We start from the raw sequence: 23,167 nt of genomic DNA, 5'->3' as shown, positions 1-23,167 counted from the left end.
GAGAATTGTTTTGGGGGATTGCCAAATGACTGTTGAATAGATCGCCTCCAGAGTTGACATTTCTGTGGGTTCTGTGCACACAATCCTGCATGACGACCTGAAAATGCGAAAAGTGTCATCCAGGTGGGTGCCACAAAAGCTGACGGACGACCACATGGCTGCCCGTGTGGCATGTTGCCAAGCAATGTTGACGCGCAACGACAGCATGAATGGGACTTTCTTTTCGTCGGTTGTGACAATGGATGAGATGTGGATGCCATTTTTCAATCCAGAAACAAAGCGCCAGTCAGCTCAATGGAAGCACACAGATTCATCGCCACCAAAAAAATTTTGGGTAGCCGCCAGTGCTGAAAAAATGATGGTGTCCATGTTCTGGGACAGCGAGGGCGCAGTCCTTACCCATTGCGTTCCAAAGGGCACTACGGTAACAGGTGCATCCTACGAAAATGTTTTGAAGAACAAATTCCTTCCTGCACTGCAACAAAAACGTCCGGGAAGGGCTGCGTGTGTGCTGTTTCACCAAGACAATGCACCCGCACATCGAGCTAACATTACGCAACAGTTTCTTTGTGATAACAACTTTGAAGTGATTCCTCATGCTCCCTACTCACCTGACCTGGCTCCTAGTGACTTTTGGCTTTTTCCAACAATGAAAGACACTCTCCGTGGCCGCACATTCACCAGCCGTGCTGCTATTGCCTCAGCGATTTTCCAGTGGTCAAAACAGACTCCTAAAGAAGCCTTCGCCGCTGCCATGGAATCATGGCGTCAGCGTTGTGAAAAATGTGTACGTCTGCAGGGCGATTACGTCGAGAAGTAACGCCAGTTTCATCGATTTCGGGTGAGTAGTTAATTAGAAAAAAAATCGGAGGCCTTAGAACTTGAATGCACCTCGTATAGTTGGGGAGATAACCAATGACACTGTATACAAACAGTGAAAAAATATTTGATGTAATACCTCAGGGTGGGGTACCTGATATTAACTGTTGTTGATTTTGACTTTGTAGTGATGAAAATTATCCGTTGTTGACAGGATGTCGGAACACATAAAAAAGTTGTCCTACACTCGTAGAAAATTTAGGCTATTAAGCTTGACAAGTAAAATACTGAAGACAACAGTGTCAAAGGTCTTCTGAAATCTGAAAACGTACGGTAATTTCATCTTGTTTGTTCATAGCTAACTTCAGATTGGTTTTTACATTTGATGAAGAGTTGAGATGTTTGGGAAAGATGTGGTAGATTATTAGTTTTTTAAGTAGTTGGTAGTTTGAGGTTGTGGTTTGTGTATTTTAAAACTTTGGATAGTGCCAAATACAAGTGGGGTGGTAGTTGCAGGGTGCTGTGGCAGTACTTTTTGGTTGGTGACTTGACAGGTCTCTCTTCCCAGGCTATGAGCATAACAATTGCAGTAGCAGACGATTATTACTGTGAGCAGTAGAGAGTTGTTAATGAATATAAGTAGTTTATAAAAATTTTGAAAATATTATCAGTGATCTTGTATTAATATGATAAGTAAAAAACAGTCTTAATCGCAAGTTTCTTTTAATCGGAGTGACTGGTTTCAATCCTTACAGATCATCTTCAGACTCCAGAACGGCAGGTGGACTTCCATGGAGCAAGCTGCGCCGATCCACGACGCTAAACTGACTGCTCCAGTTAAGCATCATGGGTCGGCGCAGCTTGCTCCATGGAAGTCCACCTGCCGTTCTGGAGTCTGAAGATCATCCTTAAGGACTGAAACCGGTCAGTCCGATTAAAAGAAATTTGCGATCAAAACTGTTTAACTATCATAAGTAGTTTAGTTATGTTTGGTAGGTGTTGTTAAAATATGTACAATAGACTTTGAATGATATTGACTGTAACAGTCACAAGAAAGAATTTTGCACCAGATGCCATTTGCTCTCCAAAATTATAGTTATTATTTTGTTTGTGGCCTGGTACTGCTCCCAATAATGTGGCATGTTGGTTCGGCTTCTCACCCATGACTAGGGTACAGTTGCGACTTTTGCTTTTACCTTGTTTGTTCTTGAATCACACTTGCTCTTTGTCTGTGAAGATTTCGGGATGTCACAGTTCAACATTACTCACAGACTCTGTTCCATATCTGCCTGTTGGTAACATGATTTTCCTTGAGATGAGACATTGGTTTTTATGTCTTGTGGGTTGCATCTCTGAAATTTGTGAGCCATTTAGTTCATCCATAATCCAAGGTGCAGATTTTCTTCAGCTTTCTAATTCTGATGTTGATAAAAAAATGGCTCTGAGCACTATGGGACTTAACATCTATGGTCATCAGTCCCCTAGAACTTGGAACTACTTAAACCTAACTAACCTAAGGACATCACACAACACCCAGCCATCACGAGGCAGAGAAAATCCCTGACCCCGCCGGGAATCGAACCCGGGAACCCGGGCGAGAACGCTACCGCACGACCACGAGATTCGGGCTGTTGATAAAAAGAATGTACAGTGGAACCTCACTTAACGACCGCCTCTCTTAATGTACAGTTCACATCACAAGCAAAACAAAAAAAAAAAAAAAAAAAAAAAAAAAGACTCACATAACGAGTGATTACAATTTAGTGCGGCATCACCAGTTGTTTGGGCACGGTGGGGGAAACATTCAACATTATGAACACCTTTCATTGTCAGTAGCAGCATATGAACAATGTCTTTAATACATACTACAGTCTAGGTTTAGTACTATTTCTGCTAGCATCTTACTGCAGCTTGCGATCACACAATTTTTGTAAACTTGTGTCTTCACAGTTTTTTTGTGTGCAAATTTTAATAATCTTTCTAGAAATGTCCCTGAAGAAAAAGCCACACGAAGACGACCATAAGAGAAAGAAAATGACCTTCGAAATGAAAAGTAAAATCAATGAAAAACTTGAATGTGGTGTGAGCGTTGCTAATTTAGCACACACATACAGTCGATCTACATCAAATATTTGCCCTATCCTCAAGAACAAGGATAAGATTAAGGAGATGATGCTTCAAATGGAGTGACAATGGTATCTATGACGAAAGGTTGCTTCTTATATGGGTAAATGAAAAGCAATTGCAAGGTGACAACAAGAACGTCGTTTGTGAGAAGGCGTGAATCATTTCTGCTGACCTCATTAAGAAGACGCCAGGATCATGAGCAGCCGGAGAAGGCTTTAAGAGAAGCCGTTGGTGGTTCAGGAAGTTTAAAAGAACAACTGGCATCCACAGTGTTGCGAGGCGGCGAAACAGCCAGCTCAGACATAAAGTCAGCATGGAACTTCATCCGCAACTTCAATATCTCGTAGATTCTGAGGGTTATCTGCCGAAACAGGTTTTTAATCATGGCGAGAAGGGTCTATTCTGGAGAAAGATGCCAAAGCATACCTTAACAAGGTACAATGCATTGCCCTGTCACAAACCAGTGAAAGATAGTACCTCACTGCTATTCTGTGGCACTGCAAGTGGTGATTTGAAAACTAAACCACTGCTTGTTTACCATTCAGAAACTCCACGAGCCTTCAAGAAGTGTAAAGTCCAGAAGAGCATGTTAAATATAATATAGAGGTCCAACATCAAGGCTTGGGGGACATGTGATACTTTTTGTGAATGGGTCGATGAAGTCTGTGGTCTTTGGTGGAAAAAATATGTGCTTGAGATAAATCTGCCACTCCGTTTCTTGCTTGTGATGGACAACACTCCCACACATTCTCCAGACCTACAAGACCACCTCCTTGGAGAATTCCAATTCATCAAGATCCAATTTCTGCATCCCAACACCACTCTAAGAAGCTCTACACTAAAGCACTCTTGGAGCATTACTTTTAGTTGACTGAAGCTACCAATCTCACTCTTGGAGAGTTTTGGAAGTATCACTTAAACATCATTGCCTGCGTCAAGACGATAGAAAAGGCTTGGGATGGGCTTACCAAGAGAACTCTCACTTCTGCTTGGAAGAAGCTTTGGCCGTAGTGCATTGTCGAAAGTTACTCTGAGGCATATAGTAAGTACTTGTTGGGCCTGTAGTCAACGAGATTGTGTCTTTGGCCAAGAGCATGGGACTAGAAGTGGATATCAATGAGCTTTTGGAAGATCACAACCAAGAAATGACCACCGAGCTTATGGAGTTGCAGTGTGTTTAACAGCAGGAAGTTGTGAAGAGGAGTTCTTCAGAGGAGGAGGAGGAAGAGGCACAATAAGAGAAATGGGGAATTGATTGTGTTGTACATCGAAAATCATCACCACAATAAAGAAGTGCTACGCATGCTACAAATTTTTATTTGACGATAATGCTGTATTGCATTTTCGCCAGGAGTTGAAGCATCAGCAGAAACAAATGACTATAAATAGCTTCTAAGTAAAAAAGAATGAGTTATGTATCATGAATAATAAAGTACATAATACTGTATGTATAAAATTTTCTTTGAATAAATGGCAGGAATAAGATAAAAATTTTAATAATTTTTCTGCGTGGAATGCATTATCGTATTTTACATTAATTTGTACGAGATAAATTGTTTCGCTTAACAAGTGTTTCACTCTATGAGTAAGATTCTGGAACGAATCATGCTCTCTGTGTGAGGTTCCACTGTATAATGTTACTGTAATGACATGCCAATTGAATTAATGGACGTAGTTATTTGTATGAAAGCCAAAACTCTACTAGCATAGCAAATCTGTGTTTGAGAACAGTTTTACAGATTTTGAGGAATAAAATTAGTTTTACAGTATGGTCAGAGGACTGTTTAAGGCTTTAGTGGCTAGGAGTAAATTCTCACAGCTTGTTGGAATTTATGATTGTTATATATCTGCAGATTTAATAATGCTCACCCAAATTACGATACTTTCTACAAAAATTTTAATACTTTTTGGTTAAATATGTTATAAACACTGGGTGTGAAAAATTGGGTCAATAGGGTGTTCACTTGTGCAGACGTAATATACATAATTTTCAAGGACTGTGTTTTTAACAATATTGCACATTTCTCGGGTGAGTCCCTGATTAGTTCTATGCATTAAGTTCAACTCTGATGAGAGACGACATAACTGCATAGCCTGTTAATGTAATGTAATACTAAACTAATGTAATACTTTGTGTGTTTTAAAAAATCAGGGCTACAGCATGTTCTGAATTTCTCAGAGTATTTGGGTGAGTTGCTCAACAGATTTGAGTAATATTATTTTTGTTAACATGTGTAGATAAAAAAAGAGGTGGGACCATTCTGAAATCAAATTTTTTTTTTTTTAATGAAATTACAAGTATATTCAAGAAGAAAAATGGATGAGAAGCAGAAACATTTGTTACCCAAAGTTAATGAATCCGCTGAAGTTGGGAAATTCAAATAATCCATTACATACATAATCGTACCATTTTTAAAGATTTCATTTGAAACAATACTGTGTGAAAGACCATAAAAAAGTTAGTGATGATGTTATTTATTGTAGTAAGACACAGTGTTACCCTAAAGGATCACTATTTAACAAAAGGTTAAAATCTGATAGGTCAGTGGATCACATCACATTCCTCTTGAATTACTTCTATATGATCGGCATTTTGAACTCTCTGCTGGGATCGTCTTGTGTTAACAATTAGGTGTTCCGCTTTTGGAAGTTCTCTCAGAAGTTTTTGTTGGGGCAAATGAAAGCATACGGGCAGCAAACAGGTATCAAAACTTGTAGACTAAAAACGTCGTAATAGTAAGGCATTCTAATAAATAGTTTCAATAGGAAACATAATCCATTTCAAAGGGAAGCAGAAAGTAACAACTAGAACTATATTGATTTTTTTTAACAATGTTTTTTTTTTTTTTTTTTTTTTAAAAAAAAGCAATGGACTGTTCAATTCCCATACTAACAGCAAATGGCTTGACTATGCCTAGCCCTCTCCCCCACCCGGACTCGACAATCCATGGGTTCAATAACACACTTCTTTTCTGTGAAAGTCGAACACCTGTACTTCTTTAAAGCCAGATCTACAACTAATTTAGATACTGTGGTAAGTTAAATTGTGTTGGGGAAACAAAGTACTTTTGTGAAGAGTTGGTGATGAAACAGTTATCTGAAAAAGTGACGACTTTGGACTGTAATGTGTTTGTCATGATAATTGCTTTGATTTATCGAGCATAGCAAAACGCATAGTATTTCATAGATTTAATGTGTGTGTGTGTGTGTGTGTGTGTGTGTGTGTGTGTGTGTGTGTGTGTGTGTGTGTGTGTGTGTCTATCATAGACCAGATATCAACAGTGTAAGTGAGGGTTAGCATTGAAACAAACGAGTTAAATTATGTTTTGGAATATATATTTGACACAACTGGGTATATTACTTCTTTTTGTGTGTATGGGGGAGAAATATTTTTTGCACTAAGTAGCTACTAAAATTTATTTATTTGTGTACCAGCTCTGCAGTGTTAAAACCATATTTCCTGTAAAGAGACTGCTTTCAGATCATCTCAAAATAGTTAGGGAACTGTGTTCCTCCTGTAGTTCTACTGTAATACTTTGTCCCAAGATCAGTAACCCATTCAAGATATTTTGTAGCCATCATTTCGGAGACTGATTTTTTTTTTTCCTGGCTGTCAAAATCTGTGTTGCTAAATATTTTATTTTCTTATAAGTATTGGAAGCTCCTAGTGTTATTATTAACAATATTATGAAAAGGAAAGTTGTTAATCACCATATAGTGGAGATGCTGAGTCGCAGATAGGCACAACGGTTTCAGTTGCCTGAGACTGCAGTCTTGTGCGAGTTGCATTGGCGTGAGTTTTTGTGTCTGTCATCTATTTCATTATTATTAACAAAGAGATTTCATGCTTAGCAGGGCTGTTTCCAAAGTATGCTGTGAAATACCATAGTTCAGTGTCATTCACAAATGAATCAACTTTATAAAAACAGAAGTGAATGTTTTAAAAACTTTAATCATCACTGTTCATGTCAGGTTTAGTGCCCAAATACATAGAACCAGTTAAAGTTCTATAAGCTTTTGTAGTGATCGTGTTATTTTACACTGAGGCAACTAAAGTCATGGGATAGTGATATGCACACATACAGATGATGGTAATATTGGATACACAAGGTATAAAAAAAACACTGCAATGTTGGAGCTGTCATTTGTACCCGGATGAGTCGTGTGGAAAGGCTTCCAACATGATTATAGCTGTATACAGGAATTAACATACTTTGAATGCGGAATAGTAACTGGAGATAGGCACATGGGACATTCCATTTTGGAAATCATTAAGGAATTCAATATTCTGAGATTCTTAGCGTTGAGAGTGTGGTGAGAATACCAAACTTCAGGCATTACCTCTCGCCATGGACAATGCAGTGGCCGAAGACCTTCACTTCAATTCAATTCAATTTTTATCATCACATAACATGCCTTATACAATCAAAGAATGTGACATAGGTGACTTGTCAGTTTTACACTATATATAGTAATACTAAAAATTGACAATAAACTAATAATATATATGGTGTAACATCTTCAAAGAGTTATTTAAATTACAATTATAATGCATTGTTGCCATTCACAAAATCTTCTACACTATAGTAACATTTATCTTTCAGATATTTTTCCAGGTCTCTTTTGGTACCTTTTACATTTAGGTCATCCATATCTTTCCATATTTTATTTACAAATTTCATGCCCGTATAGTATCGGGTTGTTTCATATGATTTTAAACGGTGGGTAGGTAACATGTAGCTCGTTCTATATCTAGTATCATATTGATGCAAGAAGAAGTTGCGCTCAAAAAGTTGTGGGTTTCTTTTCGTGAAAGTGAGAGTTTCATAGATGTATATTCTTGGAATGCTCATTAGATCTAGTTTCACAAAATAAAGGTTTACACTGTTGCTTTGGTTTTGCTCCCATCATTGCTCGGATGATTCTTTTTTATAGTCTAAAAGCTCTAAGTAAATTTGTTTTTTCAGACCCCCAGAAAATTATACTATACCTAACGACTGAAACAAAATATGCATTAGATACAGTTTTTCTTACAGCTAAATCAGTAATACTATACAAGATATTCATATTATGTACAAGGCTATTCAGTCGACCCAGTATGTTGTCGACATGATGCCTCCAAAACAGGTTTTTATTGACTAATACGCCAAGGAATTTGACACAGTCTGCAGTCTCTAATTTTTTGTCCATATACCTTATTTCACTTAGGCACTTAACCACAGACAAGCAACACTGCATGAAATAACTACATAAATCAGTGTTGGACGTACAATAAATGTATCCTGTAGGACTGTGGTGAAATTTAGCATTATTGGGCTATTGCAGCAGACGATCAATGTGAGTGCCTTTGCTAACAGCATATTATCACCTGCAGTGCCTCTGAAATGCTGTGACTGTATTGGTTGGACCTTAGGCAACTGTAACACCATGACCTGGTCAGATGTGCTCCAATAACAGTTGGTAGGAGCTGATGCTAGAGTTAGTGTGCAGTGCAGACCCCTCAAAGCCATGGACCCAAGTTGTCAACAAGGCACTCGTGCAAGCTGGTGGTGGCTCCATAATGGTGTGGAGTGTTTATACATGGAATGGACTGGGTCCTGGTTATGTTTGGCTACTTGGAGACCATTTGCAGCCATTGAGGGACTTGATTACCAAACAGCGATGGAATTTTTGTGGATGACAAGGTGTAATGTCATCGGTCCACAATTGTTAGCAATTGGTTTGAAGAACATTTATGGGACATAATCAAGAGGTCAGCTTGTGCACAAAATTCTGCCCCGGCAACACTTTCACAATTATGAGTGGCTATAAAGACAGCAGGCTCAGTATTCCTGCAGAGGACTTAAGAGGTCTTACTGAAACACTTCCATGTCCAGTTGCTGCACTACACTGGACATAAGGAGGTCCGACACAATATTAGTAGGTATCCCACGACTTTTGTCACTTAGTGTTTTTGGTATGGGTTTCTGCTGCACTATTGATTTATTTACTCGTAGTGATTACAAAATTACATGACAAACCTGTTCAGCGATTTTGCCATTATCAAACATATCTGTGAAAGTGGTGTAATAGATATGATATTGTTCCTTACATCTATTTTAGTTTCTCAGTCTATGTATGACAGACTTAACTTGTGTCTTAGCTGGTATGATGCAGTCCATATTTCTCCTTGGAGCATAAATATCAGTTACCATGAAATATAATTTCCATTGTAAACATATAGCATTGCTGGAGCCGAGCTCATAAAAAGCTGTCAAAAGAAATTTTACCAAGACCTCTAAAATCAAAGGTATCTAGAAATACAGTGATCATAACATAACGGAAAGAGAATTTATCTTTACAGTCGAAAGTGGAGCTAACATGTAAGCGTTATTGTGCCATATCTAGACATAGAAACTCACACAGACATAGGGAACACTATTATACCTATTAAACTATCTGTAAAGGTATGCTTAATAATGGCAAAAATGCAAAAATGAGCTTGTAGTGTAAATATTATGACTACATAAATCAATAGCGCAGAGGAAACCTGTGCCAAAAATGTCACTCCTCAACCTAGTGCATGCTGCGGGACCAGTAGAAAAGAAATTGTGGTCACATTAATTACATTAGTTTTCAGTATGCTTAACTGAAACTACTTTCACTGTTAAATTTTATTGCATTCTCTTAATTTTTTTGCAAGCTATAAATGTTCTTTATGTATTTATTTGGCATTTACTTCACCAAAAATTTAGTAAACTGGAGAAAACCATGAAGAAAATATTGGAAGTTACAGAATTATCCAACTGCACACACAGTAATCAGGGTTGCCACAGGTTCTGGTAATCAAGGACTTTCAAACATGTCACGGAAATATCAGTGAAATTTGAAAAACAAAGAAACACTGGAAAAATCTCATTTTTTGTCTCGGTAGGTGAAATGTGGTTTGTTTACTGAGTTGTCATGCATTGTCGCTGGCTGGGTGCAGCCGAGTGTGTGCACCACTTCCCTACTCGTTCCTACTACTTCTCCCCTTCCTACGATGCCCTTCAGCTTGTGGTGAGTGGTTCCACCACTTCTTGCCACTCGCCTAGCAGTTGCTGTGATAAAGAGGAGGTATGAGGAGTGTTTGGATCTGATTCTCAGAGGCTGTAGACACAGCGGCCGTAGACGGCGGTCATGATTGCCTGGGTTGTGTCTGAATGATTGTGTGAATGTGTGTGTGTGTGCTCTCGTTTCCTGACAAAAGCTATGGCTGAATATTTAATTATTAGAGTGTAATGGTCTTTTCTGCATGCCTGTCTGTGGCTCAGCAATCATTTTTGTGGCGAGTTGCTACATATCCTCATTATTATTGATTCTTAAAGTATTTGAACAAATTATCTGTTGCATGCGTTGATTTCCGTGGTCTCCTTTCATCAACATGCTGTCTGTGACTCGTAAATAGCTGGCCACAGGAGTGGATTTTTGCAGTGACCCAAAACCGGAGCCCGTTTTTGCGAGTATATGTAATGGATCGGCCCTGCTCATCTGTAACCATTTAGTTCCCACTAATGTGCAGGACCTGCTCGTTGGGTCTAGTCTCACCGATCTGCCCACAGGCCTGGTCTGTTTCTGCGTGGCATAATGCAGTGGATTTCTAGGGTTTATCCATGGATCCAGGACTGCGGGGCGTGGGCATTTGATTTCAGGAGTTGTGACTTTCATCACAAGTACATTTTACAGTGTGGTGATTTATAGACATTTTATTTGTTCAAGTACATTTTGGCACTTCAAAAGTACACTCCTGGAAATGTAAAAAAGAACACATTGACACCGGTGTGTCAGACCCACCATACTTGCTCCGGACACTGCGAGAGGGCTGTACAAGCAATGATCACACGCACGGCACAGCGGACACACCAGGAACCGCGGTGTTGGCCGTCGAATGGCGCTAGCTGCGCAGCATTTGTGCACCGCCGCCGTCAGTGTCAGCCAGTTTGCCGTGGCATACGGAGCTCCATCGCAGTCTTTAACACTGGTAGCATGCCGTGACAGCGTGGATGTGAACCGTATGTGCAGTTGACGGACTTTGAGCGAGGGCGTATAGTGGGCATGCGGGAGGCCGGGTGGACGTACCGCCGAATTGCTCAACACGTGGGGCGTGAGGGCTCCACAGTACATCGATGTTGTCGCCAGTGGTCAGCGGAAGGTGCACGTGCCCGTCGACCTGGGACCGGACCGCAGCGACGCACGGATGCACGCCAAGACCGTAGGATCCTACGCAGTGCCGTAGGGGACCGCACCGCCACTTCCCAGCAAATTAGGGACACTGTTGCTCCTGGGGTATCGGCGAGGACCATTCGCAACCGTCTCCATGAAGCTGGGCTACGGTCCCGCACACCGTTAGGCCGTCTTCCGCTCACGCCCCAACATCGTGCAGCCCGCCTCCAGTGGTGTCGCGACAGGCGTGAATGGAGGGACGAATGGAGACGTGTCGTCTTCAGCGATGAGAGTCGCTTCTGCCTTGGTGCCAATGATGGTCGTATGCGTGTTTGGCGCCGTGCAGGTGAGCGCCACAGTCAGGACTGCATACGACCGAGGCACACAGGGCCAACACCCGGCATCATGGTGTGGGGAGCGATCTCCTACACTGGCTGTACACCACTGGTGATTGTCGAGGGGACACTGAATAGTGCACGGTACATCCAAACTGTCATCGAACCCATCGTTCTACCATTCCTAGACCGGCAAGGGAACTTGCTGTTCCAACAGGACAATGCACGTCCGCATGTATCCCGTGCCACCCAACGTGCTCTAGAAGATGTAAGTCAACTACCCTGGCCAGCAAGATCTCTGGATCTGTCCCCCATTGAGCATGTTTGGGACTGGATGAAGCGTCGTCTCACGCGGTCTGCACGTCCAGCACGAACGCTGGTCCAACTGAGGCGCCAGGTGGAAATGGCATGGCAAGCCGTTCCACAGGACTACATCCAGCATCTCTACGATCGTCTCCATGGGAGAATAGCAGCCTGCATTGCTGCGAAAGGTGGATATACACTGTACTAGTGCCGACATTGTGCATGCTCTGTTGCCTGTGTCTATGTGCCTGTGGTTCTGTCAGTGTGATCATGTGATGTATCTGACCCCAGGAATGTGTCAATAAAGTTTCCCCTTCCTGGGACAATGAATTCACGGTGTTCTTATTTCAATTTCCAGGAGTGTAGTTTATATGTTAGAAAGTACGGACAGGAAGAAGGAGAAAATTGTCAGTCGCTGGCGGGCAGTTTGTACACTATGTACTCATATATTTCTTGAAAGAAAAATCACACAATACCTGTAAGATAATAGATACAACACAGTGGGTAATAATCGTCAATAATGAACATAGTAGAACTAACATTTTATTGGTGGTCACCTAGTGTGGGTTGGCGGTCACCTAGTGTGGGTTTATACAATTCTTCACCACCTTATACACTTTTTTCAAGAGGCCTACTTCTTTCTGCGGTTATTTCTGAAATCAGTGATGGCATTTTAAATCTGTCTTGCAACTTCAAGGAAATGTGTGTTTTTGTCACCAAATGCGTTTAGTTTCATTGAAATAAAATAACATCAGTGGTCTTGATTTATTTATCGTGTCCAAGACATCACTTTTGCAAACTCTTTAAGTTTACAGTAAAGGGAAAATATAAAGCATAAAGCAATACAATACATGGTAGTGAGATAAGTGAATATTTAATAAAGCAAAATACAAACACACAGGAAACAATGTTCATTTAAAAGAACTGGTATGATTCTGTCTGGGATTACAATATTTATGTTCCATGCGAACCCCAGTATACTGCAGCTTCTATGGCCTTGTCATTTGCTGTTAGTACGTCTTGTATCGTGCAATGTTCATCCAGTTTCCTGCAGACTAGTAGTTATTGCGGATCTTGAAGTTCTCCACATTCACAGAGCTCGCCCATACTGATATAGCCCCATTTCTTCAGGTTTACTGTGCGTCGTGATACTCTCGATCTTAATCTATTCAAGGCTTTCTAGATCAGATATGGAAGTTCGAATCTGGCTGTAGGTTCTTCCTGGGACTATTCCATGGCCTTCCTGGTTCCGGGTTTTGCCACAGTTCTTCTCATCATGCTTTACGCAGTGAAGAGAGAGGATGTTTTTGCATGAGACCGTTTTAAAAAATTCAATAAATGTCATATTTTTTGGGACTCATGTCTAGGTTCTGGAACTCTTGGTCAAGTTCTTGGGTGAATTAGTCCCACTGGGCACATTTAAAATTAAAGCATCTTTTGAATTGGGTGGTTGTGGGTGTAACTGCTTCTACCAGACACATTATGGCTCGATGTTGTGCACGTGGGAGGGGTTCTCCCTCATCCTTCCTGGTTTGATATTCAGTGTGTTTGCTGACGAAGATGTTATCACAGTTGTATCTGCGGTTCTACCTGCTGCTGTTAGAGGAAGGTGGAAGTTTGGGATCGTTTATTAATTTCAGTCCAGTCGAGTCTACCCATATTTTGAGGTCCTCTCCACTTTTGTCTGTGTGCCTGTACCCCAGGCTGAGCTATGATAGTTGACATCACCCATTACTACTTTTGTTGGTTGTAACCCAAAATTGGATGGTTCATTGAATCTGAACTCACTGTTCAGTGGCTTATAGATATATATCAATGTACAGGATTGCACCTGTACAGTCAAGATTTCGATGTCTCCTTGAGATGTCTGTTCGGTAGATATAATATCTAAGTCTGTTTTCGCAAAGACTGCATTGCCTTATTGTCCACGTGGTCTTTCAGTTACTAATTTCATTGCGTGGATCTTCAATCTTCTATTGTTGGGGCCACTATGGGTCTTTCGAATTATTAGGAGATCAAAGTTGTCATTTATATGCTTCGGCGAGTAATACCTCTTTCTCATGTGAGAGCCCTTCGGTTTTTATGGACATTATTGTCAAAGTTGGCTTTAATAGAAGCCATGTGGTGGTGTCTTGTGTTGAAAGGATTGACCATTAGGCAAAACCCTAACGTTGTCCAGGGTACACCTGATCGCTGTCATGATCTTTGAGGAGGCTCCTTTCGTTTACCCCAGTGGTCTTAATGAAACACACATACCATTTGGCTTGCTTTCCTAATCTAAAAACAGTTCATTACAAAAGATGTTGGTTGTTAGTACTTAAGATTTTTGCACACATCAGGGAACACCATCTGCTTGCAAGTTTTTTTTAGATATTTCCTCATTTGCACTGTTGTTTCTTGTACTGTAGGTGCAAAGACAGATTGTCAACTTTTGTCTTAACTTACCCTTGAGATCTCAAAATTTGTTAGGGAAAAATGCTAAAATGTGTCTGGAACTCAGGAAATTTCACTTGGGGAAACTTATGGCAACCCTGAGTAATAAATTGCACTCATCAACAGCGTCTGAAATTCATATGTGAATAATATTACATACGTTGGACAGCAGATGTTCCAGTTTTAGACTGGTAACTTGTTTTTGCTCGTACGTTGTTTGCTTTTGCTGATTGCTCTCCACAATGTTTGTATATGTAAAGTAAAGGTTTCAGGGTGACTTAATAGCAGCTAAAATCAGTGCTCATGGGAGAACCTGATGATCAGGAGCCATACTGAAATAATTCTAAAATTGGAGGGATTTGTTTTTGAGATACATAGTTTGTTTGTACCTGTTGCTTGGTTAAAATTTTAATTGTCCGTTTTATTACAGCATCTCCGCAGGCGACGTTACTTAGAGGGGTTTCTCCAGCACAAGGAAAGCAAATAATTTTACAGAAGTCAGCCAATTCCACTGGATCAAACCTAGTAACATTTGTGAAAACAAGCCAAGGAGTCACTGTTGCGGTATGTATTGGCAGTAATTTAATTTTGATACAACTAGTCCACTTCCATAATAGTTCGGCATAGACACTTCATTTAATGAGTTCTGTATGATTTTTGTGTCTCTTCCAAATGTACGTAAGTGTGCATGCGAAAAAAACGGCTGTTATGTGTGCCTATGGGTAAAATACACCCAGTATCTAAACTTGGATTATATGTGACACTGGCAGAAAATAGAAATCCCACCCATCACACAACTGGAATGACTCGAACAAAAAGACAAATGTTACGTTTTATGTTTTCCTTGAACAATTCTAAAACTGTGCCTTCTAGCAAACATGTCTCCCCGTACAAAATTAAGCTAAATCAAATTTCCTACAAAAAAGGTCCTATTTATTTTTTCCCTATGCCTAATAGTTTCAGCATTACAGGAAATAGAAAAATCGCAGGTTATTAAAAGCAGTGTTTTAACGGTATACATTTTATGTTTCTGTTAAATCGACTGAGTTAAAAACAAATACTAAATGTGTGTACCATGTCTAAGTGTCACAGAGCTGACCCATACTATGGGATAAATAGTATTCTGGGGGTTTAACAGGGTGGAGGGTAGAAGCTCAAGGCAAGGTGGGTCACCGAATTGCAGTCATACACTTACCTCCTTCATAGGTCTGCCAGATGAAGAGCAAGCTTGCAATTCCTCATTCTCTCTACTGCAGTTCGTCACAAAAAGCGACTGGAGGGGGGCGGGGGGTGGCAGATGGAATTTATTTTCCACAAAGTGTGTTAACACTACATTGTATACATATACGAGTTGCTAATAATACAAACATAAGGTAAGCATACGGACAAATTCTGCATAAATCTCTGCACACTTTTCTATACTGCTACAGGGGAAACTGACTCGTAGTTATCCTGTAGGCCGGCTGTAGAATTCTTCAAGGAGAGGCATCTTCCTCTACAATAAGCACTGGTTGCTTTTCATTTTGCCGGCAGACCATACCTGCAGAGAATTTTCTGTCCAGTTTCCTTTTGTGAGTAGAAAAAATAACTTCACTAAGGTAATGATTATACAGGTTGAGTCTCCTAAAACTTGCACTGCAAATATTGTGGAAATGGAAAGTGCTATTGATGTGCAGTTTCCACAGAATTGATTGGTAGTCAGGAAACTGTTCTCATGCTCACAGCCATGTCTTCCTCCCCCTACCCCCCCCCCCCCCCCCCCCCCCCTCCCCTCCCCACCCAAATTGACTTATCCGGATGATTAACTGTTCAGTTGCAGCATATTGCCTGGCCTTCTCACACTACTGTACTTAGTGTTCACCTAGGGAATCAATTGCCCGAGTACACAAGTGGCTTTGGTTCCCTTGATGGAGTCATGAATTCACTTATGATTCACTTTCCCCACAGTGTGCATTTACAAGAAGAGTCTACCATGTCACCCAACAATATGCCATATACTATACACATCATGTGACAGACAAAACTGGATATACTGTGTAGCCATCACAGTAAGGAGGTGTCCTTTGTAGTGTGACACCACAGTGTATATTACACTAATGTGGAAATCTTTACCAGAAGTAGATTCATTGTATATCACTTAGCTGTATATACATAATGAGTAATGGCTAACTGCTTAAAGAACGACCTGCAACATGTCATCAGATATAGTTTCCAGTTTGCTTTACGATAAAATGCTTGTAGTAAAAGGAATGAAATCCTCTACAGTATTTCAACATTTCTTCACCCATTAGTATTATTAAAGCCTACTACGGGCGGAATAGGGCTACATCACTCCAGGCCCTAGAAGAGATCAAACAGGAGAACATCCTGTAGGCAAAAGCTATATCTGCTCCAGTGTCTATAAAAAGAAGAGACTGTGAAGGAAGAGGGTCACCAGCCCACACCCTTCGTCTGTTCAAAGACCTGCTGGTCATTGAAGAAAAACTGTTGCCGTCATCATACGATCTAAATCTGTTGGTAGCATATTGACTGGCCTTCCCACACTACTGTACTTAGTGTTCACCTAGGGAATCAATTGCACGAGTACACAAGTTGCTTTGGTTCCCTTGATGGAGTCATGAATTCACTTAACTCTTTACAAAACCAGACAAGATACATCAAAACATACTAAAATATTGGTCATTTTGCAATCAGGCCATAAAATCCTTAGTTCCTAAGATGCTCTTCATATTAGCCTTTCAGGGGGCTTATCAGTGAAGTGACGTGCTGAGCTATATGACATGTTACTCCTGTTTTTTGCACATAATAGGCATTTTGAGTTTTGATAAGACTGTATAGATTTGGTGAACTAAAAGAGTGAAAGTGAAGTCTCTTAATTGTTTCCTATCCTATCTTGGAGAATTGTCACTGAATCTGTGATTAGCCATATTACAGTGTGCCTTAAATATATAAACGGCAGGCTGTCAGGTTTACCGCAGAGAGTTAAAAGCTAACCTCCACTGCTGAGATATTTACTGTAGGCAAATGAGCCTCAGTAAACACCTAACATGTTGTGAGCTCTTCAGTAGATTTCAAGTTGGTTTCTAAATTACTTCTGTCATTGCACTGATAGTAAACAATGGGAGAAATATGACAAAACTAAAGTTCATACCAAGAACATTTAATTCTGCAATCTTCACAACTTTTAGGTGATATTAATCACTGAACATCAAGCAATACACTTTTGATCTTTCTAGTGAAGTTCCACAGTTTACTGGGGAGTGATATAACAGTGTTCTCTATGAGACAGTCCAGGTGACCACCATCCAACCACTTCCCTTCAAATAATGTGAAAACTGTTCCCTCGAGACAAAATCAGTGTAGAAAAAGTGTCTATGTGCAACTGTTATTCAATCATCAGTGAATTTGATAAAACTTGACCACTAATTTACTTTCCAAAATTGTTTGTAAGAGAGTTCTATAACTGGATGATAGTTATTAGCTACTCCTGCCCTGTTTCTCACGAAATAGCAGTTTTAATTTATGTAGAAATATTCCTTAATTTGCTGAAGAGTTATATGTATGAACAACATTGTAGTGTTCTGTTAACTGTAACTACCAACATTATGTGAGTGTTTAGTTAGTGAGAATGAGAATGTACTCAGTTTTAATTTTTGAATAGGGACTTGTTTCCTACTCCTCCTCCTCCTCCTCCTCCTCCTCCGTCTCCTTTGCACAGGTTTGGCTTTCCTGACCTTGAGGCACAATTTGCCTTGTTAGACTAATCTCCATTTTCTTTATGTACTTTTGAACAAGTGTCAGCCAATTGGCCAGAGTCTTCAGTCATCTGGTCTGCATAAGATTTGACCATACCATCTTTGTCTGAAAACAGTTCACATTAAAGGTCAGATTACATGTTCAAAACTACTTATCCTCAAGAATTACCCCACTTGAGACGTCACAGTGCATTTCCTTTGATTGCACTTTTTGCTCATGTCTCTTCCCTGTGACCTGTATCTCACTGTTATATATCATTGTTGGACTAACGATTTTTTCATTTGATTTGGTTCCTTTTGATTGGAAATAGACCCATATAGATCAATCCTACCCAATAGTGTATTCTGTAGTAGTTGCGCTGATGGTCATACCAGCACTCTAATGCCTCTCACCACTTCTCCAGCATCTCTTGACTGTTTTGTTTGCCTTACATCAATACCTTGTCATCAGCTTACAAAATTTTCCCATGACTTTTATAGTGGGGCACTCGGATAATTCATAACAATATTAAACAGGAGTGGGCACTAGACCGCTGTATAGATATACTCCAACATTTACATCGAAACTCTCATTGTCCAGCTGGGTCTCAGACATGTATAACATCATCATTGTACATATCTGCAATAATGCTTACATAATCTTAAGGTACATTGTGTTCTTGAGCATGCCATATTAATGCCTGAAGCACGCAGTCAGAGGCTTTTCTAGATCAGTAAATCACAGGCACAGATTTACCCTTACCTATGACTATTCTTACAGCATGTACTTCGTGTGGTGTGTTTGCCTAGACAGAAACAACGTTGGCTTTCTGTTGTTGTTCTTAGTTTGACAGAACGTGTTTATACTTTTATTCCCAGATTTTTAAACTATGTGAAGTTAGTTTCTCTCTGTATAATTTCTGCATGTGCAGATATCCTTTGTTTTTATGGAAATATGCCCTATACTTTCTCCTCCATGTTTGTATCTGGCATTTCTTCAATTTAAAGATGTTATTGCAAATGTCGGTGAGTTGTGATGCCATTCAATGTGAAGAGTTCTATAGTTTTATAGGTATTTGGTCTGGATTAATGACTGTAACATTTCCATATTTTGATACAGGTTTGTTTACTTCCACAGTAATTTAATATATAGGGTCTTGGATCTTGAATTTTTTGGTGGTGTCGTTATCGTCTTCAGTCCAAAGACTGTTTTGATGCAGCTCTCCATTCTGCTCTCTCCTATGCAAGCCTCTTCATCTCTGAATAACTACTGCAACCCACAGCCTTCTGACTCTGTTTACTGTGTTCATGTGTTCGTGCTTCTCACACCCCACACTTCCCTCCATCCCTTGGTGTCTCAGAATGTGTCCTTTCAGCCAATCTCTTCTTGTAATCAAGTTGTGCCACGAATGTATTTCTCCCCAGTTCTGTTAAGTACCTCCTCAGTAGTTATGTGATCTAGCCACCTAATCTTCAGCATTCTTCTGTGGCACCACATTTCAAAACCTTCTATTCTTTTCTTGACTGAACTGTTTATTGTCCATGTTTTGCTTCCATACATGGCTAACCTCTATACAAATGCTTTCAGAAAAGACTTCCTAACATTTAAATCTATATTTGATGTTAACAAATTTCTTTTCCTCACAAGGGAACCTCCTGATCGCACCCCACTCAGATTTAGTTATAAGTAGGCACAGTGGATAAGCCGTGAAAAACTGAACACATATCAATCGAGAAAATAGGAAGAAGTTGTGTGGAACAGTGAAAAAAATTAGTAAAATATACAAACTGAGTAGTCCATGCACAAGATAGGCTACATCAAGGAGAATGTGAGCTCAGGAGCGCCGTGGTCCCGTGGTTAGTGTGAGTAGCTGCAGAACGAGAGGTCCTTGGTTAAAGTGTTCCCTCGACTGAAAATTTTACTTTCTTTATTTTCCCAAAGTTATGATCTGTCCGTTCGTTCACTGACGTCTCTGTTCACTGCAATAAGTTTAGTGTCTGTGTTTTGCGACCGCACCGCAAAACCGTGCGATTAGTAGATGAAAGGACGTGCCTCTCCAATGGGAACCGAAAACATTTGATCGCAAGGTCATAGGTCAACCGATTCCTCCACGGGAAAACATGTCTGATATATTCTATAAGACACTGGTGACGGCATGTGCGTCACATGACAGGAATATGTTGTCGACCCACCTAACTTGTACACTTGGCGAATGGGTGAAAAGATTCTTCTACCTTGCCCGATTTAGGTTTTCTTTTGGATGTGGTAATCACTCCCCAATAAGTGATGAAAACATAAGAGTTTGTCACATAAACTGAAAATAAAAAATTAAACTTTTCACTCGAGGGAAGACTTGAACCTAGGACCTCTCGTTCCGTAGCTACTCTCGCTAACCACGGGACCACGGCGCTCCTTCAGACCCAGTGTCCTTGATGTTGCCTATCTTCGCATGGACTACTCAGTTTGTGTATTTTACTAATTTTTTTCATAGTTCCACACAACTTCTTCCTGTTTTCTCGATTGATCTGTGTTCAGTTTTTCAAGGCCTATCCACTGTGCCAACTTATAACTAAATCTGAGGGGGGTGCAATGGGGAGGTTCCCTTGTCAGAAACACTTTTCTAGCCATTGCCAGCTACGTATTATATTGTCTCTGCTTCGGCTATCATCAGTTATTTTGCTGCCCAAACAGCAAGACTCATCTGCTACTTTAAATGTCTCATTTTCTAATCAAATTCCCTCAACATCACCTGATTTAATTTGAATCCATTCCATTACCCTTGTTTACCTTTTTTAATGTTCATCTTATATGCTCCTTTCAAGACACTGTCCATTCCATTCAGCTGCTCTTCCACATCCTTTGCTGTCTCTGACACAATTACAATGTCATCAGCAAACCTCAATGTTTTTATTTCTTCTTCCTGAACTAGTCCAAATCTTTCTTTGGTTTCATTTACTGCTTGCTCAATGTACACATTGAATAACATTAGGGATTGTCTATAATCCTGTCTCCACTCCCTTGTCAACTACAGCTTCCCTTTCATGCACCCTCAACTCCTGTAACTGACCTTTGGCTTCTGTACAAGTTGTAAATAGACTGTTGTTCCCTGTAATTAACACCTGCTAACTTCAGAATTTCAAAGAGAGTATTCCAGTCAACATTATCAGAAGCTTTCTCCAAGTGTACAAGTGATATAAACAAATGTTTACCGTTCCTTAACCTATCTGCTAAGATAAATTGTAGGGTCAGTATTGCCTCTTGTGTTCTTCTGTCCCTCAGGAATACAAACTGATCTTTCCTAAGGCCAGCTTCTACCAGTTGTTCCCATGATTAATTAAACTGATAGGTAATATTAACAACTGTCAGCATCTGCTTTCTTTGGAACTGGAATTATTACATTTTTTATGTCTGAGGGTATTTTGCCTGTCTCATACATTGTGCACATCAGAGGAAATAGTTTTGTCATATCTAGCTCTCCCAAGGCTATCATTAGTTCTGACGGAATGTCTACTCTGGTACCTTGCTTTGACTTCGGTATTTCAGTGCTCTGTCAAATTCTATGTGCAGTATCATATCTCCTGTCTCATCTTCATCCCCTTCCCTTTCTATAATATTGCCTTCAAGTTAATCTCCATTGTATAGACCCTCAGTATACTTTTCCACCTACCCGTTTTCCCATCTTTGCTTAGTACTGGTTTTCCATCTGAGGTTTTGATATTCATACGGTTTCTCTTTTCTTCAAAGACTTCTTTAATTTTCCTGTAGGCGGTATCTATCGTCCCCTAGTGATATATGCCTTTATATCCTTAAATTTGTCCTCTGACCATTCCTGCTTGGCCATTTTGCACTTCCTTTCAACAATATCATTTTTTAGACTTTCGAATTTCCTTTCCCTGCTTTATTAGCTTTGTTTTCTATTTTCTTCTTTCATCAATTATATTCGTTACCTCTCATGATACCTGAGTATATCTGCTAGGCCTTGTATTTTTACATTATTGATGCTCTTCTGCCTTCGCTATTTTATCTCTCAAAGCTACATAATCATTTTCTACGGTATTGCTTTCTCTTGTTCTAGTCAACTGTTGCATAATGTTCCCCCCAGAAACTGTCGATAATGTCTGGTTCTTTCAACTTATCCAAGTTCAATCTCCTTGATTTTCTATATTTTTGCAATTTCTTCAGTTTTAATATACAGTTCATAACCAATATACTGTGGTCAAAGTCCAAATTTGCCCCTGGAAATGTCTTAAAATTTAAAATCTGGTTCTGAAGTCTGTCTTACCATTATATAATCAGTTTGAAACCTTTTGGTGTCTCCAAGTCTCTTCCACATATATAACTTTCTTTTGTGAGACTTAAAACAAGTGTTAGTGATGATTTAAATTGTGCTCTGTACAAAATTGTACCATATGGTTTGCTCTTTCATCCCTTTCCCCAGTCCATGTTCACCTTCTGTTTTTCCTTCTCTTCCTTTCCCTACTACAGATTTCTGCTCCCTCATCACAGCTAAATTTTTGTCTCCCTTTACTGTCTGAAGAATTTTTGTTATTCCTGTATACATTTTTTAATCTCATCACCATCTGCAGAGCTAGTTGGCATATAAACTTGTACTACTTTGGTGTGTGTGGGCTTCGTGTATATCTTGGGCTACAATGATGAGTTCACTATGCTGTTCATAGTAGCTTACCTGCATTCCTATTTTCTTATTCATTATTAAACCTGCTCCTGCATTACCCCTATTTGAGCTTGTAATTTTCACTGACTTGTCTAATTCTGAATTCTTTGTTGACTAGCTGTTTTTAATATACCTACTAATATCTAAATATAGCTTTATCCAATCTTAACAGCAAATCCTCTTTATTTTTTGGACCTGGGCCTGAATTAGATTCATATTTGCTGCGTTTTATGGACATGATTTATCAGTGCAGTGTCCCGCCTTTGCTTCGGAACCAACTGGTCAGATTTTCTGTACCAAATACAACAAATAATTTTTCAAATTTACTTACAAGATGAGTTAAGCCATTTGCGAACAGCTTTCAAGACAAATGGGTACACTGACAAGGAAATAGATTGAACACTCCACCCTAGAAGAAAAGTGTCCGAAAATACATGACAACAACCACCGTTGGCTGGAAAAGTTTTTCTTCCATTTATTCATAACATAGCGGACCGTATTGGTAAAGTTTTGGCCAAGTTTCAAGTGGAGACAATCTTTCGACCTACCAAGAAAATTA

General features: G+C 39.8%; 1 protein-coding gene across 1 annotated transcript in view; it reads left to right on the top strand.

Moving 5' to 3' along the window:
- Positions 1-23,167, top strand: part of LOC124555301 (host cell factor 1-like) — a 259,704-nt gene that overhangs the window by 105,152 nt on the left and 131,385 nt on the right. The window contains 1 exon segment of the mRNA XM_047129175.1: positions 14,629-14,762. Coding sequence (XP_046985131.1) covers positions 14,629-14,762 — 134 coding nt within the window.

The sequence above is a fragment of the Schistocerca americana genome, chromosome X, assembly GCF_021461395.2.
Source record: "Schistocerca americana isolate TAMUIC-IGC-003095 chromosome X, iqSchAmer2.1, whole genome shotgun sequence".
Classification (NCBI taxonomy): domain Eukaryota; kingdom Metazoa; phylum Arthropoda; class Insecta; order Orthoptera; family Acrididae; genus Schistocerca; species Schistocerca americana.
Note: the sequence above shows the minus strand (reverse complement) of the source record. Positions and strands in the feature narration are given on the sequence as shown.